We start from the raw sequence: 18,623 nt of genomic DNA, 5'->3' as shown, positions 1-18,623 counted from the left end.
TGCTTCCAATTTCCTAAAAGCCTGAAAACAGATCACCCTACTTGTTAGAACTGCCTCGGAGATGGGAGTCATGAGGTTTTGCGAGAAGACCCCAGCTGGTAGTGAGTGGACAGGTGACATTGTGGCGGGGAGGTTTATTTTTTGGCATGTTTTCTGCTCTCGGCTGTGGTCCAGATAGTTTAGATGGCTGGGTGAGTGACTTCTCAGTAAGCCAGGAGTGACAAAATACAAATTCAAGGCATTTCTACTCTCCCACCTGTTCGAAGGGGTTTAGTCACCAACATAATTAGAAGGATGGCCTTGTTCCTCAAGCTTCTGGGTAGCCATCTGATGCTTCGAAGTAGAGAGACGTGGCTACAACTTGTGTAAAAATAGCCCTTCCAGATGGCTGAGGGGCAAAGTTACAACTCAGCAGCTTGATATAGCTGAGCACTCAGGTTTTGGAGCAGGAGGAGAGCTGAGCGAGAAGTAGCCAGAGACACTGGGCTGGAGTCCAACCATAAGTGGAACAGTATATGCCAGGAGAGATCACTTAATGTGACAGATTAGCTGTTAAGATTTCCTGTTTACTTCATCTCCCTCTCCGCCCCATCTACCTGATTCAGCCTTATCTCTTGGCCCCAAGGGAACACACACACACACACACACACACACACACACACACTTTTTTTAAAAAAAGGATGATGAAATAGTGGTAAAAACTCTAAATCTTAGAGGGCTTTAGAATTTTCATAGCCTAACTCCTTGTGTTGGAGACAAGCAAACTGAGACATAGAAAGGTGAAATGAGCACTTAGGCTCAGCCAGCGTGTTGGTGGGACTTGGTTGCTCCAGCTTCCCGTCCAGGGCTCACCCTCCGGCTCCTCTGGGGGACAGTGTGTGCAGTTTCCTCCTGCTCTGCCTCAAATCATTCCAAACCCCCAAATCCCTGTGTACTGCGGTTGCACATAGAGAACTGATGAGTGAATGCATAAATAGGTGGAACAGCAAATTGATGTTGCTCTCTTTCTCCCTTCCCCTCTCTCTAAAGTCAATCAATAAATTAAAAAAAATCAAAACCACTTGTTTTTTATTTTTATATTTTGTTGCTGTTGTTGTTTGTTTTGTTAATCCTCGCCCGAGGATATTTTTCCATTGCTTTTTGGGGAGAGTGGGAGAGAGAGGGAAAGACACAGAGAGACATCTGTGTGAGAGAAATGCATAGATTGGTTGCCTCCTGCATGAGTCTGACCAGGCCCCGGGCCAGGGAGGAGCCTGCAACTAAGCTATGTGCCCTTGAGGGGAATCTAACCCTGGAACCCTTTAGTCCAAGGCCAATGCTCTATCCACTGAGACAAACAGGCTAGGGGACCTGTAGTTCTTTTTTAAAGGCCATGGGACTATTGCAAAAGCCATATTGCTTCCATCCCTCACAACAAATGCTAAAGCTCTGATGGATCACTAGCTTGTTTCACAAGTGAAAATATTTACTAATCACATACTTCATTAGATTAAAACATGTGGTTTTCATATTTCCATACCTTCTAATCACTACACTTCTATTGGATATTTTGGAAGAAAACTTAAGCCACTGTCTGTAGTAAATACATTGTTTTAAATACCTCAGTGTCTGTGTAAATAATTGAGTGTTGGCTTTTACAATCACAGTAATTAGGCCGGTCAGTGTGGTTCAGTAGTTGAGCATCGACCCATGCACCAAGAGGTCACCGGTTCGATTCCTGGTCAGGGCACATGCCTGGGTTGTGGACTCAATCCCCAGTTAGGGTTGTGCAGGAGGGAGCCAACCAACATTTCTCACTCATCAATGTTTCTATCTCTCTGTCCCTCTCTCTTCCTCTCCAAAATCAATAAAAAAATCACAGTAATTAGGAATGGGCTAATGCTTATATTTATCAGCAGTTGTAATAGACACTATTATTTTCAAAAAACAAGCAGACTGAGAAACGTACTGCTCTCCTAAACCAATTCAAGACTAGCCCAAATCCAAGGCAGTGCTGTGCCCTGCTGGCAGCACAGCCTCATTGCAGGCAGGTGACAAAGGTGGAAAGGGTTTTGGTGCCAGCCCTCTAAATTCAGTTCTGCAATAAACGGACTCTTTCTAATACTCCTATTAACCTTGCATATTCTTACACGAAGGGTTTACAGGTAGCAAAAAACCAAACCCCCAATTAACTTTTTCTAACACAGTAGGATTTGTGCTTGCCAGGTGAATACTGTTGCAAAGCAGTATGTTACTTTTCTTTTTTAAATCCTCACCCAAGGATATTTTTTCTATTGATTTTTAGACAGTGGATGGGAGGGAGAGATGGGGAGAGAGAAAGAGAGAAAGAAACATTTATGTGAGAAGAACACATTGATTGGTTGCTTCAACCCGACGGGATGGGGATGGAGATCAAACCTGCAACCCGGATACATGCCTTTGACCGGGAATAGAACCCCAGACCCTTAGGTGTGCAGGCTGATGCTCTAACCAGTGAGCACACCAGCCAGGGAAGTCTGTTACTTTTCAAAAGGATTTTTTTTTCCTTCCTAGGGATTCATCCTTCATGGAGGGTGGGCTTTGTGCCAGGTAACCTGTAGTGCCCTGGGAGCAGGCAAGGAGGTGTCCACCCTGGTGGGCACATACTATCACAGCCCCAGCCCTCAAGCTGCTCAGCTACGGAGCCTGCTGATGACGGAGTGGTCACCACGGAAGGCGGAATGGAGAAAGGACAGGGACAAGCACTTTTTGATTGCCCACCAAGTGCCCGAGCCTACATTAGCCCAGCGAGGGCTGGCTGGAGCATGCCGGTGGAATGGTCAGAGTTGACCTTTGAGTGAGTATGCTCCTTCTAGTCCAGGTCTACCTCTCTCCCCTGCAGTGCAGACGGAGACCTGGGCTGGCGCTGGCCTGGAGCTGAGGTCCACCTGACGAATAGGTATTGCCCAAATTAAGAAGGTAAGCCAGAGTATGATTTTCAACACCTTTATTAAGAAATATCAAAAGTTGATTACAGTTCCATACACAGTTTTACAAAGTTCAAGTGGAGGAGAGGGTGGGAATGGCGTCAATATGCACGTCTGGACACTAGGGCAGCTGGCCAAGGAGATGACCCTGTAACTGCCGTCGCCTTGTTTAACAGTGGTCCACACCCTGCCTTTCCCCATCGCCACTCCGTCACAGCACAATTAAGGTACCTGAAACTGTTTAAACACATTATGATCATAAACACACTATGAATACTCGTTCAATAGCTCTCCTTTTATTTTGTCATCTCCCTTCCCTGAAAAAGCTGAGCTGTGCACAGGAAGCCCACTTGAGTCCCATTCCCTGCTGTTTGCATCACATGTTCACAAAGCCTGCTCTGAGAGTTGCACAACATTGCAAGTTACACGTTACCATGTTACACTTGGGAAAGAACCCACACACATTGGTTTTTTTTAGGTAAAGGCTAACAAAGAAGGGGGGATCACTCAACTTAGAAACAAAACACCACGGCCACTCCGTGGAACCGTGAAATATGGGACTCGCCTGCCAATGCCACGGAGGTCCTCGCGAGCGGCCAACGGCACGACCGAGAACAATTGGATGCAGGGAACCGGCACAGAACACAGAAAGGGATCTTCTCGGGCGGGCACATCACGTTCCTTTGTCGGGGACATTGCATCAGAGGGGAATTACACTTTCCAAATAATCGGGGCCAGTAGGTCATTGGCACCGACGGGAAACAGCAACGGAGTGGTGTGCCTTGGTGAAGGCTTGTGCTGGGTTATCTAAGAATAGATTTCGGAAGCGATTGTCCAGCAACATCAGCAAGAGCCATCTTCAGAGGAAGGACTCCTTGTTCACCCACATGAGGCTGCGCGTCTCGTTGGGCTTGCACTCATACTCAATGACCGAGAAGGGGCTGCCCCACTGGCAGTGATCTCGCTTGTGGTAATTGTAGAACTTGACTTGCCACACCGTCTCGAAGGTCCCAATGTCAGTGAACTGAGGGGAGAGAAACACGCCCCATAAAAACCCCATTCTTCCCTGAGCAATAGGCAAGAGCTAACGTGAGTAAGGTCTTCCATCACCCAGGATAAGCAACCAAGGCTCTGTGGGTCAGCAAAGCTTAGACCTTTAATGAATTATCTTCCTTTATGATGGGAGATATTTTCCTGAAAAACTGTCTGTAAACCATTTTTTCCCTCTATGAAATCTTATCCCAGCGTGTGGGTGGCATGCGCTATCATATTGTCTTTAGTAAAAATACCTTCACAAAATGTATCTGTGTTCCAAATTTAATTTCTGGGAACCGCTCTGAGAATCTCAGAATTTTAGCATTTGCCACAGAAAGGGGGATTGGGAAGAGAAGAGGGCATAATGTCTAATGGTTGTTTTTTGGTTTCTATTTCAAAAGACAGCTGTCCAAAATAACACAAGCACAACATAAGATACAACTGCCCTTCCATCATCAATTTTAATTCCAAGAAAAGTGATGTGATTGGAAGCATTTGATAGTTAAAGACCCTCTTTTAACTTTCAAATATTACTTACTACCTAGTGTTTAGAAGTCAAGATCCATGGCCATGCCTCAGGCTTTGATTATACCTTATCAAAACCATATTTGAGTACCTCCTAGGTGCTTTGCACATATAAAAAACTTGTATAAGGCATTATTCTTAATCTCAAGAAGTTTGCATTCTATATGTAATACTTTAAACAATAAAGAATTTAAATTAAGAAAAGAAGTTTGCATTCTACTTCAGAAGGTAGGCCCTGCAAGTCACTGCACAGAATTCTCCGGAACCATAAGCCCATGATTCTCATGTCGCTGAGATGAGGGCACAGAACACCCCAGAGGCCACTGGGCAGGTGCTCAAGTGGCCTGTGGGGTAGCCTGACCCAGCTACCACCTCCTGGAGCTATTTAGGGGATCTGGCATTAAACAGCGTGATGCCTGTCGTTATTTTATCCGCTGACCCTCCCTTGTCATGGGAGGGGACAGGGACTGACTTGGCAGGATTCTTAGACTTGTCAGGAGCCAGAAGACAGAAAGGGGGAGGGCAGTGAGAGCTAGGAGTCTTCTGCTTGTGGCTGCGACAGGATAAGGGTGGTCAGGTGCTTCCCAGATAGCTTTCCAAGATGCTCTCAAAAGTATATCCTGCACGATGGCCTCATCCTGCTAATTTGATTCCCCAAACAAGATCTGGCTTTCCTTTGGGCAGTTTGCTTGACTTGAAAGGATGGAGGATCTACCTAGGATCCAGAAAATCTACTCCCAGGTAAGAAAAATAAAGTATCTCTGTCTAGAGAGTCATGGCTTAAAGACCTATGCAAGTCTACAACAGCTTTATCTATAATAGCCCCAGACTGGGATCATTCACCTGATGACAGACAATAGTTGGCATATCTATCAAATGGCATTTACTCAACAACAAAGGGAACATACTGACTCAGGCAGAGACAAGACTGGATCTGGACCTCAAAGACTTGCAGAGCAAAAGAATCCAGACCCCAAAGAATACATACTGTATGATTCTATTTATATAAAACTATATATATATATAATCTATAGTGGTAGGATATTATGTAAGCTGACAGGGAACATCTGTGGTTACCCAGGGCCTGGGGTGGGAGGAAGGGATGATGATGGATGAAAATGTGCAAGAGGGAACTTTTTTGGGATGATGAAAATGTTTGATTGTGGTGGTGGTTATAGAAGTATATGTATATGTTTGTCAAAACTTACTAAGCAGTGTGCTTAAGATGCTTATATTTATTATATGTAAACTATACCGCAAAGTGGATTAGAAATAGAAATATTGCTTTTTAGTGCGCTACAAAGAAACAGCTATTCTAAATACTGCCAATGGGAACTGAGTTATATAGCCTTTGGAAAGGTAATTTGTATCAAATTAAAGGTTCTGAATATACTTGGGTTCAGCAACTCCACCTGTAATTTTTCATAAGATTATCATAATGTTTAGAGTACCAAAAATGTGAACATTTGTATAAAACTGGAACACAGGTCATTAAAAAGAAAAAATGTCTAATATCTGAAGATATTCAAATATACTTATTAATTTAAGCGATATACTTTTACAAAGATATTACTGACCTGTCAATTTAGCAAACATTTCTAAATACCAGAAGCTAAGCATCTAATAAAAGGAAAATATTATGAAAATTGTGGAATATGATGGATTTATACAGGGTGGGGTAAAAGTAGATTTACAGTTGTGAGCATGCGAAACAGTTTATTTTTGTATTATTTACAAACAACTGAAAACCTACTTTTACCCCCTCTGTATAACCATGATATAGGGTTGTAAATGATGTCAGAAAGTGATTAGAACAATGCCAACAGGAAAAAGATGGATAAAAACAGTTTATATACAGTATGAGTGCAAATCCATAAAATAAGATATATGGGGGAAAATGAAAACATATTAATAATGTAATTCTAAGTAAAAAAAAAAATTGAGTGGTTTTTCTATCTTTCCTACTCAGATTTTTTGCAATATATGTTACTTTCATAATCAGAAAGAATATTTTAAATGGTGAAATGGATTTATCATCCCTGAAAAATTAACATGTATTTCTCAAATCCTAGGGATTTTATAAATTCTATGAAGGATACATATACGCTAATGAAAATATTAAAAATTTATGTACAATAGGTTACTAACAACAATAAAATGAAATTTTGTTTTGTAAATCACCAACTCACTTGAAGAGGGTTTAGTATTACTTATTATTCTTTTTTTTTTTTTTTTTAAATATATTTTATTGATTTTTTACAGAGAGAAAGGGAGAGAGATAGAGAGTTAGAAATATCGATGAGAGAGAAACATCGATCAGCTGCCTCCTGCACACCCCCCACCGGGGATGTGCCCACAACCCAGGTACATGCCCTTGACCGGAATCGAACCTGGGACCCTTCAGTCCGCAGGCCGACGCTCTATCCACTGAGCCAAACCGGTTTCGGCTACTTATTATTCTTGACCAGCACAGGGCATTACACATTTTAAGTGCAATTGAGTTAAGTTAAATTATAAAGATATTTTACAAACACTAGCTGATCTTTTGAGAGAAGAAGCCTGAAACCATGCTAGGTAAGTGGAAGAAACAATGCTGAGGCCTTTTTTAAAAAAATAAACACAAAACTTGGTTTTAAAAAAACAAACTGATTATAACAACAGGTAAGAAAAAACTTATGTCTGAATAACCTTAAAAACTAACGAAGTCTCAGTAGCCCAAGAGAGCAAAATAGAAATCTGCTGACAGCAATAGTCATAGCTCAGTAAATGGCACATGAGATGCTTCATAGTCAATTTTGTTTCTCCTTTACTGATGTTGCACCCACAGGCATGTTGTAGTAAACTTAACCGGTGCTTATCATGCCTTAGTTGTTTTAACTTCTCATTAGCCTTCTTCCTTCTTGTTCTTTCTTCTGGAGTTCTATTTTCTGGGCATCTCACTACCTAGCTCAGAATTTCTGCTCCTCTGGCTAAGAACAGATGGAGTTTTAAAAGCTGACATTCTTCTTGAAGAACAGAAGAAATTACATAGACTCTCTATTCCCTCTCAACCCATCTGTGCCTTCCAAGGAAAATTTACCCAGGCAGGCTCCCTGGGTGATGCAGTTTATACAAGGGTGTAATTCTGTGCATTTGTATAGTACTCTTTATTTATTTATTTTTTAAATATATTTTATTGATTTTTTTTACAGAGAGGAAGGGAGCAGGATAGAGAGTTAGAAACATCGATGAGAGAGAAACATTGATCAGCTGCCTCCTGCATACCCCCCACTGGGGATGTGCCCGCAACCAAGATACATGCCCTTGACCGGAATCGAACCTGGGACCCTTCAGTCCACAGGCCGACGCTCTATCCACTGAGCCAAACCAGTCAGGGCAGTACTCTTTATTTTATGCAACACTTTCACATATGTCATTCCACATTGGTCTTGTGATGGGTTTTAACATCTCCATGTTATGAAGGTAAGAACTAAGATTCGAGAGGTGAAGTGACTTTCTCTTGGTTTAGATGAGGCAGCAGCTAATGACAGGAGCAGGCCAAGAACCTAGCTGTCCTAATTCCTATCTAGGAACTATCGTCACTGCACCAAGCTGCTCATATAAGGAAAAGAGCTACAAGTTGATCATCAGTGGTTTCTTTTTTCTCCTTCAGTGAGAACATACACAGATTGTTACCTGTTGGATCCTTTAACACTGCTATGGACTGAGTGTTTGAATTTATCCAATATCCAAGCCTAAATTAAAAATGTATTTGGAGGCCTTTCAGAGGTCCTGGGGGTGGAGCTCCCATGAATAGGATGTCTCTCTCTCTCTCTCTCTCTCTCTCTCTCTCTCTCTCTCTCTCTCTCTCCTCCTTCATGTGAGGACACACCAAGAAAGCAGCCTTCTATGAACCTGGAAGAGTGCTCTCAGTAGATCTGTTAGCACCTTGATCTTAGACTTCCAGCGTCCAGATCTGTGAGAAATAAATGTTTGTTATTTAAGCCACCCCGTCTACTGTATTCTACAGTTTACATTCCACTGTACACCTGGATATTTGCTGTAGTGTCCTTAAAAGTTGCAAGCCTTGGTACATTTTAATTTCACAACTAATGTGAAAGAGAGCCCACCAGATTCCAAGAAGAGAAGATGCATTTGTTGTCCCCAGTAATAAATGAGTAATCTGAAGAGCTTTTTAAAACAATTTCTGTGGTCTTGCCCTAGCTGGTTTGGCTCAGTGGATAGAGTGGCCTGCGGACTGAAGGGTCTCAGGTTCGATTCCGGTCAAGGGCATGTACCTTGGTTGTGGGCACATCCCCAGTGGGAGGTGTGTAGGAGACAGCTGATCGATGTTTCTCTCTCATCGATGTTTCTAACTCTATCCCTCTCCCTTCCTCTCTGTAAAAAGTCAATAAAATATATTTAAAAAACAAAACAAACAAACAAAAAAACCCCAATTTCTGTGGTCTTACCACCAGTTGGTCTAGAATCCCCAGAGAACTTCCCTGCATTCCCTATGCCACCCACCTCCACTGGGATATGTGAAATTCACCAAGTTATTGATAAGGTCATTCAGAAATCCATTGACTTGGGAACACAGAACAAACTAATTATATTGATAAAAACATGATGTTACTTCATTACCAAGTAAATTCAGTATAAAAAGCACCTGTGACTTTTAGTGTAGTGTGATCTATTAATTCCCACTGGATTCCAAGCCCCTCTTCTTCCCTCACATGCTCCCTCTTCCTCAAACTCTGATTCATTCTTTAGTTCTTCCTTTAAGAAAGCCATCCTCACCCTATCTGGTTTGGCTCAGTGGATAGAGCCTGAGGACTGAAGGGTCCTGGGTTTGATTCCGTCAAGGGCACATGCCCGGGTTGTGGGCTTGATCCCCAGGAAGGGGCGTGCAGGAGGCAGCCGATAGGTGATTCTCTCTCCTCATTGATGCTTCTATCTCTCTCTCCCTCTCCCTTCCTCTCTGAAATCAATAAAAATATATTTTAAAAAAAGAAAGCCATCCTCACAACCTTAAACTAGGATTAGAGTCCTGGTATGTGCTTCAGAGGCACCATTATTTTTTCACTACACTTTATATAATAAAAATAATTTGCTTTATTATTGATAATCATGTATAATTACATTTTGCTCCTCTAGATTAGAAACTCTGTAAAGCCAGGAATGTATATTTTGTTTACCACTCTTCTCCCATATTAACATATAGGAAATCGTCATATATTTATTTGTTGACAAACCAAAAAAATAAAAAAAATTCATAAAATAAAAATCTAAAAACTCGAAATAAAATATGAGCATATTGAACTGAGCAATATATTAAGAATCATACATGATGTTTAAAAGTAGGACTTATTTTAGGAAATAAAGTTATATTAGCATTTGAAAGTGTATTATGTGATTATTATATTAATATATCAAAGAAGATAAGTTATCTCCATAGACAGGAAAAGAAATTAGATGGAATTTCACACACCTCCCAATTTTAAAAATACCTCTTAGTGACCTAGAAAAAGGATGCTTTAACATAATAGATATTTGAAACTAACATTGTACCTAACAATGTAACTCTGGAGACAAGGCTACCTTTTACCAACACTGGCATGCAAAATTATTCTAAAAACATCAGCCAATGCAATACGGTGGAGGAAAAAGAAATCAGAAAATGATGCACTTATATGTAGATTATGCTTTTCTAGCTGAAAAACACAAGATCATTAACTGAAAATTTTTAGTATGCAAATTTAGTAAGGTGGCCAGTTACAAAATACATGAACACATATCATAAAAGCAACATATTTAAAACAATGCAGTACTGGCATAAGAATAGACAGATCAATGGAATAGATTAGAAAATGTAAAAAGGGCCTTAACATTATTCCCATATAAAAAATTACTTTGAAACTGACCTTTGGAAAAGTATGGATTATTTAATTAATTATATTGGGACATTAGGGACAAATAGATTCTAATATGAAACCATGAGTTTAAATATTTCATTTTATACCTTTTCTTAAGGGGAGATAGTGATTGTTTTCTTTTCTGTAGTTGCTATTTGCCCAAACACCAAGCAGGCCTTACCGGCATGGTGATTTGGATGGGTTGTCGTTCTCCACTCTTGGTTGGGGCCACGCCTTCTGTGTCATATGTGCCCATATAAACAATTCTGTCCCCATCAGGCTCTTTCGACTTCAGTTCCAGTGGGACGACCACACCACCAATGGAAATGTTCCTGCAATGGACTTGAGTTGAGCACATGTGGTAGGAATGAGCTTAGGTACCCTTTCTTGGTCTTGACCACAGCCCTAGGCAGGAAACCTACAGGGTGTGGCTAAAGAAGACATTATGGTGTGCTAGAAAGTTCTGAAAATTCAAGAGGCTTGAGTTCTCCAACTAACCAGTCATGTAATCTTAGGCCAACTACCTAATCTCTCTGGATGGACAGTATTCTCATCTAGAATACGGGTACAGGCCAAGCCAGATGTTAGCAGTGGTCCTCCTCTGTAGTGTCTCTTGTGGAGCTATTAAAAACCTACCTATACCCAGCCCCATCCCAAACCCCAGAGAAGAATTCAATTGGTCTGGTTTGGGCACTGGTAAATCTATTTTAACACTCACTAGGTGATTCTAATGTGTAGGTAAGGTTGAGAACTACTAAACTAGTTCTCTCATGATTTTTCTGTTCCACCAATCACGGATCCCATGAGTTGGAGTACTCTTCCTCAAGCCAGCTACAACACCCGACATTCTCACTGTTGTTTAAGCCACCCATTCCTTTGTTAGGGTAATGGCCCTCAAATAGTCCTGAACTACCAATATCAGATCACTTGACAGCCTATTAAAAAGCAAACTCTTAAGCCCCCACTCCAGGGTGGGGCTCAGCCCTCTGTGTTTTAATAAGACCTCTAGGTGATTCTGACTCAAGTTCAAGAACCACTGGATTAGGACATTGAAATCCCCTTGATAAAATTAAATTTTAACTAGAAAATAATAGTTTTGTCATTAACACAGATTCATTAGTAGATTCGCTTGAAAAATAGAGAACTACCCTCAAGAAAATGGCACAGAGAAAGATAACTTGAGAGAAGAGGTTGCTTGGAAAGAGGGGAAAGAAAGCGTCTGGGTCTCATGGAGATGCACGGATAACACTGGGAAATGTGAGGACAATGGGTCCATGAAGCTATGGGGGCGGGGAGCGGGGGAGATGCTGACAAATAGGTGGACCAGGAGCACCAGAAAAAAACAAGGTCTTAGGTCCTTGAATTAGGGCCTGCCACCTAGAAGGCCAATACAAGTTTAGTGAATTAATGACTGCAGATGGGCACTTAGGCTGAAAAGGTCTCTGGTGGATTCAAAGCACCCTCCCCCCCCACCCCCCCAACTCAGTATATGGTAGATGATTTAAATGCTGGCTATTTCCTCCTTCCCCGCAAGACCTCACATCAGGTGGAGGCTGAGAGGTAAAGGACCCCACCCCTGGATGCTTCCCCATAATCTATGAACCCTCCCACACTGACCTCCCAGCCAGGGGTCTACTAGGTGCATCAGCTGGGGTAGCAGGGAAGAGATAATCCCTGCCACGAGTAAACGAAAAAATCACACACACAAAAACACATCTTTTTGTTGTAAGGATGTTGCTAATCCCAGGCGCCATCACCAGGCTGAACAGAAAACTCAGGAGAAAAAGAAAAACACCCGGCACGGGAAACCGGCAATTTAGGCCAAGCACAGGAGCTGCGCTCTGACTGTGGCTGCTCCCCCAGCCCGGCGTCCGCAGCCACCGAAGGGCAGATGGAGGAGTGGGGGCGTCCTCCGGGAGCCACAATAACCACCCCACCGCCGCCTTTACACTCCCTTCCTCAGCCTATAGCTCGTGGGCAGGCCGGGGCGGATCGCCAGGACACGGGAGAGGAGGACCGGGATTGCGGAAGGTGAACTCCGCGGCGAACTGCACCCATCTGCACCGCCCCGGCCGCCTGGGGGTCCGCGCGGAGGCTGGACAGAAGGGATGAGAAATGTACAGGTAAACAAACAAACAAACAAACAAAACCAACCCCGAACCCCTGGCTTCCTGTCGCTGTTTTAAACATCCCACCCCGCGATGGGTAGAGGGAGAGGAAAGGCAAGGGTAAGGCAGAGGAGGGGACCAAGGGAACCAGGACTTCTGCCCCCCACCTCCGGGTCCCCCTGGGTGCGGCGCGAGCCAAGAGGGGCCCGGGAGGCTCAGGCGTCCCGGGGCCTCGGTCCTCCGCGCGTACCCCAAGGGGGCCGGGCATCCCTGGCGCGCTCCCGCACTCACTCGACCTGCAGCGTGCTGGGCTTAATCTTCACCTCCACCTTGTAGGAGGAGCCGGTGAGCAGCTTGATGGTGCGGTTCTGGCCGAAGCGCTGCCCGTCCACCTTGTAGAAGACCGGGCCATCGTTGGGCTGGATGCGCAGCGCGATGGAGAGGCGCACCAGGCCGGGCAGGTCCCCCATGGCTGGGCACAGGGCGGCAGGGCGGGCGCGGCGGCTCCGGGGGGCGGAGGAGAGCGCGGGCTGTGACCGGGCGGCTGGAGGGCGGTGGGCGGAGAGGAAGCGCGAGTAGGGGGGAGGAGGCGGAGGGAAGGCTGCCGCTAGTAGCCCTCGCCGTCGCGGCCGTCCGCACGGGCTCTGGAGCAGCTCCCGAGGCTGTGGCCTCCCGCCCCACTAGGCGAGGAAGCGCACCGCAGGGACAGCTGCGAGGCCCCGAGCCTGCCCATTTCCCCTGCTGCGCCCTCCGGGCACCCGTGGGCTCGCCAGCCTGCAGGCCCCCGGTAGATCAGCGTGGCTGGGGGCGAGAGAGTTAATCCTGTTTACGCACCACAATCCCCTGCAGCTAGGGGAGAGGAGATATTTAGGCTCCTCCTAGAGCGGCGGGGTTTGGTCGATGGAGAGGGTTGGGAGGAAGGGGGTCAGCGACACGACAGCCAGAAGCGAGACCTCCGAATGGGGATGCCTCCTCGGGCAGCACAGGGATGTGGACACCATTGCTCGCGGATGGGGTCCCAGGCTGGAAGGGGGAGGCGGAGAGGCGAAAGGGAGACTGGAAGCGAGCAGGGCAGGAACCCGCTAGTCAGTGATTTAAATTTCAGGAAATAGAAGTCTTTCCAAAGCGTAGGGGAAATGGCCGAGAAAAGGCGCAGTTCCTGCTAATGCGGACTGCAAGCTAGGATTCGGAATGTGCGCGAGAAAAGGGGAAAGATGAAGAGAAAGAAAATAAGCAATACTCAAGGAGGTACACCTGGCGGTGTATATTTTAATTGTGCATATCCTTGTCTTAAGAATGACACGGTAATGAATCACACACATATATTTATAGTTCTTGATGGGTGAGCTATTAACCCTGTAAAAGGCAACTGGCATGTCTGGAAGGCATAGTTGGTGGACTATGTCCAGGAGGGATCCTCCATAAGATTATCGGCAGAGCCTTTGGCCGGACACATTTGCATATTAAGTATGATTAGAGAGACTTCAAGGCAGGAGTGGGTTGACAGATCCTGATTTGGAAGCAAGCAGAGACCTGGGGTATTGGGGCTCTATTGAGAATGGTTTCCGAGAGCGGAGAGCAAGCTTCTGCTTCAGCACCACCCAGGTGGATAGTACCAGGACCGGTGAGCACACCTGGGTGATGGAGAAGCGGTTAGGGAGGACTAGTGGGTAGGAACGGGTCTGTTTGGTAGTATTTGTTCCCCCCGGGCTGGTACCACTTTTCTTTAGGAGTAGCGTCGTCTTGAAAGTGATTTGTTTCCTACATTATTCTACAAAAATAAATCAGTTTTAACTCTCATTCCGGAGTTGTTTGCAATATTCCCTACACTATTCTGAATAGTATTACATTGTGGAGAGCTGCAGAATTCTGTATGGTTGCTTCCCTGACACGGGATAGATTTTCTGATCACACCATAGTTGCTTATACTAGTATAATGGTTTTTTGGGGTTTTTTTTGGTTTCTAAATAAGACTTTGCATCTTCAGATCACCAAATAATGTCTATCACAGTGTCTTCTGTACAGGAAACCTTCAAGCATTTGCTAGTTTAATCAGCTTGTTCCCACTTGAAGGAAGGGAGTCAGACTGGGTGGAAGGCGTTGAAAGTGTTCCTGGCAGCGGAAGCAGTTTGTGTAGTTGTTCAACCCAGAAGCCCTGCAGTCAGACTTGTTAAAAATCCACACTCTACCACTTCACCTGTGACCTGAGATCTCATAATTTCTTGGAAGCAGTTTTCTCATCTGTAAAGTGGGCCGGGGAAGCAGATGTTATCTCTCTGAGAGAGTTGTGATAAAGAACCAACGAGGGATGCACATTTCAGTACCTGGCTCTAATATTAGCAATCATTATTAATTTGAAACCTGAAGAGCAGTAGGCATATGTAAGGATGCTCAACCCTCCCTAGGAGAAGAGCCAGAGGAATGCAAATTAAATCAGTAATATTAAAACTATTTTGGCCTATCAGCTTGGCAATTTTTTTCCGCTATATTTGTAATTAGTTTTATTATAAAGAATTCCAATTAGGAGGATCAGCCAAATGAAGACACACCTAGGGTGAGGTCTGGGAGGAAACACAGAGTTGGCAAACACTGTACATACTTAAACTTCAGTATTGGCAAGATGTAGCGAAATCAGTACTGTTAGACGTTGGTAGAAAAATATAACCGCTATAACCTTTTATTAGAAGTAATCTGAAGAATTTATTGAAAGTTTAAAATTATACATCTATATCCCTTGAGTCAACAATCCTACTTTTTAAAACCTACCCTTCAGAAGAAATAAAGGCACCATCACTCTGGATATGTGTAATATTGGTATTTATTGCAACATTGATTATAAAAATCAAGACAAAGAATAAACTGAATGTCAAAAATAAATGGCTGAATAAGTTTTTATATGCCCATACTATAGAACTTATGTAACTTCTTAAAATAATAAATTATACGTTATATTGAGAAACACGTATGCTAAAACTGTTATTGACAAAAGTAGGATGGCTACACTGTGGTAAACTGTGAAAGTCCAAGGGCAGGCATTTTTGTCTGTTTTGTTCATTGCCATATCCCCAGTCCAGCACATGGTAGGGCTCCATAAATATTTGTTGAATTGTGCGGGAAGCCACCGCTTTCCCAATACTGTCCTAAGAGTGCATCAAGGAATGCTGAAGGCCGATGGACCTTGGACTTAGCAGGGCTGTGTTGAGATAGTGGTGGCTCGAAGCAATTACCAGACCTGCTAGCCTCAAAGTAAATGTTTACTGATCTTTACTGATCTTTATTGACCTTTGAGATGGTCTGTCTGCTGCCTGTTTGCCGTGCTTTACCGAGGGCAAGATGTGTATCTAAAACTGAATAAAAAGCAGACCGGTCAGAATTTCGGTGTGTGTTCGTCACGAAAGAGACACCCCTGGCCCCCAATGCCTTCTAAATTCATACATTTTGTATAGAATTTTCACTTGTGCATCGGCCCCTTCTTCAGATCCTGAACCCTAGCCGTGCAGGTTGCGGCAAAATTGAATTCCTGTCCTTGTTGTAAATATGTTCATATGGAAATTCTTCCATATGTTGAAAAGTGATTAGTTAGATCTATATGATTTATCTGGAATAATGTAAAGAGAAAAATCTAATTGTAAATAATATCTATAGTAGGATGGTATTTTAAAATACATAAAAATTTAAAACTATATTAAATTGTACATATTTTTATTAATTTGAAAAAGCATTAGAAGTACACAGCAAACTGGTTATTCTGGTGAATGGGGATGGAAAGAGAATTACTTTAGTTTTTTTGGACATTTTTACTTTTTTTCTCACTTTTCTTTCAGCAGTCCTACAGTCTCAAACCAGCTTCTACCTGTGTATTGATGAAAGTTTTGGATGTGGAGTGAGATGACTTCAGTTTGAATTCTGGCTCAGGTATTAATTGTTTTCTTTATGCAAAGCACTTAACATGTCTGTATTTCAATTTTTATTGTTGTAGAATGGGAATTAAAATGCTTCCTTCTCACTGTAGTGAGAATTAAAAGAAGAAATGAAAAATGTTTTAAAAAATTGGTTTTCAAATATGAGGTGTTACTAATGCCAGGCAACATGCATTATTAAAAACATATTCAGAATCATAAAATGCAACTTCTTAAAATGAAATTAATAAATGTAAGGGTAACTGGACAATTTCTCATCACTGATACAAATATACAACATATCTGGGTATGGAGTCTAATGGACCAGTATTTATATCCCAGTTCTGCTGAGTACAAGCTAGGTGACCTTGAACAAGACAAGCTACGTAGTCTCTCCAGGATCCAGTGTTTTCATTAGTACAATGATGATAGGAACATATATAATGCTCATAGAGCCAAATAAGATAACATAAAACACACAAGAGCAGCAGTCACATATAAGCTCAATATATTGTAGCTATTTCTGTTTGCTTGAAAATATACTTACTGTATTTTTTAAGGTATCTGGTATTATTACCTCAAATTGATGGCCTTAAACACTGCCTGTCAGCAGGGCAACCATTATTACCATTCTTTTGGAAATTGGGAATTAGGCTAATAACATTTCATGTTCACTGTTCCAGTCTCTATGGCAAATTCATATTATAGACTTTAAAAAGTTATCAGTATTATGATATGGGACGTGTGTGTGTGTGTGTGTGTGTGTGTGTGTGTGTGTGTGTGTGTATACATACAGGAGTGGGCAAAAGTAGGTTAAATACCAGCCATTATTACCTAAAAGATAAATCATATGTAAGGATAAAAAATAATACAAATAAATAATACTATAATTATAAATAAATAATAATAATATAAGAGTAAATTCTTGTGTATTCACAACTGTAAACCCACTTTTGCCCACCCTTGTAAACGTGACATCCAAACCCAGCACATTTTACTCTCTTTTTCATTCCTTCTGTCCCTTAGCAGTGCATTTTTGGATGGGAATTTTTAATGATCTCTTCAAGTTTATTTTACATTTAGAGTTCTTCAACCAAGTAAGAAACAAATTGAGTCAAGGAAGATAGAGCACCTGGGTGTTTCTCACATTCTGGCTCCCACCTTTCTTTCCATCATGCACATATGTGCCCGCATGCTCAGATGCCTCAAATATCCTCAAACCGAAACACAATATACAGTCTCAATCCTTCTCTAAATGTATATAAGGTATTGGTGGACATTATGAAATTCGCAGGCTCTGAAATCACAAAATGCAATGAGACGATTTCCTGCTAATGATGACTGGCCTGGCTCCAAGCTTGTCAGGATCATGAAATTGGCTCCATTATTTTCTTTCTTCTCCTGCCTTATGCCTTACAAAATGGCATCTTAAATAATCACAGGACCTGTAATACTGATGAGTAAGAAGCCATAAACAGTGGAATAGATTGTGCATTATAAAATAGGAAATGAAATGACTGATTGAAAATCAAAGCACAGTTCTCAAAGATGAAATTGTGGCTTAAAGCACAACATACTGTCCGAAAACATGCTGAAAATTGTACATGAGGAGAGATGGGGCATTAACAGGGTAGGAAGCAGTAAATAGACTTTTATTTATTTATTTTCTTGAGATGGAAAGATGCTATTAAAGCACTAGATTCTGAAAATCTGACCAGTGTTTTATGGAAAATAATGTGCAGGGAATTTTCCCCCTCATTTTTTTTTTTTTTTTTTTTTTACTAGTTCCATATATGACACACAGACATTCCGAACGCTGGAGTTGTGTCTGAGTACAGCAGGGTTCATGGTCTGGGCACTCTGACAAAGGACTGGGTTTGAGTCAAAGAAGAGGGTTCTTGAGAGCTGCAATATATGCAGAGTGGCTGGTGTTAGGAACTCAGTCTAACATAGGGGCTGTATTCCTTATCTATGGATGCATAAAAAATTACTCTATAACTTAGCAGCTGAAAACAATGTGCATGTATTATCTTACAATTTCTGGGAGTCAGGAGCCCAGGAGAGTTTAGTTGGATGATTTTTGGTGCAAAGTCTCAAGCATTCAAGCTGTTAGCCAAGGATACAGTGTCCTAAAGATTTGGTGGGAGTGGAGGGTCTGCTTCCAAGCTCACTCACATGGGTGTTGCCAGGAAGCCTCAGTTCCTTTCTGACTGTGGG

The 18,623-nt window shown here is 42.6% G+C and overlaps 1 protein-coding gene and 1 long non-coding RNA gene across 2 annotated transcripts; one reads left to right on the top strand and one right to left on the bottom strand.

Moving 5' to 3' along the window:
- Positions 1–2,948: 2,948 nt before the first annotated feature.
- CNRIP1 (cannabinoid receptor interacting protein 1) lies at positions 2,949–13,014 on the bottom strand. The gene is made up of 3 exons (XM_036334297.1): positions 12,799–13,014; positions 10,581–10,731; positions 2,949–3,969 (listed from the first exon to the last, which is right to left on the bottom strand). Exons 1-3 carry the CDS (start codon positions 12,975–12,977, stop codon positions 3,805–3,807), a joined length of 495 nt encoding a protein of 164 aa, XP_036190190.1. The 5' UTR covers positions 12,978–13,014; the 3' UTR covers positions 2,949–3,804.
- Positions 5,160–12,964, top strand: LOC118668919. Its single transcript, XR_004971805.1, has 3 exons — positions 5,160–5,246; positions 12,363–12,522; positions 12,844–12,964. It is a non-coding gene; the product is annotated as an uncharacterized LOC118668919 (long non-coding RNA).
- Positions 13,015–18,623: the final 5,609 nt, after the last annotated feature.

This window comes from Myotis myotis, unplaced genomic scaffold, assembly GCF_014108235.1.
Source record: "Myotis myotis isolate mMyoMyo1 unplaced genomic scaffold, mMyoMyo1.p scaffold_m19_p_14, whole genome shotgun sequence".
Classification (NCBI taxonomy): domain Eukaryota; kingdom Metazoa; phylum Chordata; class Mammalia; order Chiroptera; family Vespertilionidae; genus Myotis; species Myotis myotis.
Note: the sequence above shows the minus strand (reverse complement) of the source record. Positions and strands in the feature narration are given on the sequence as shown.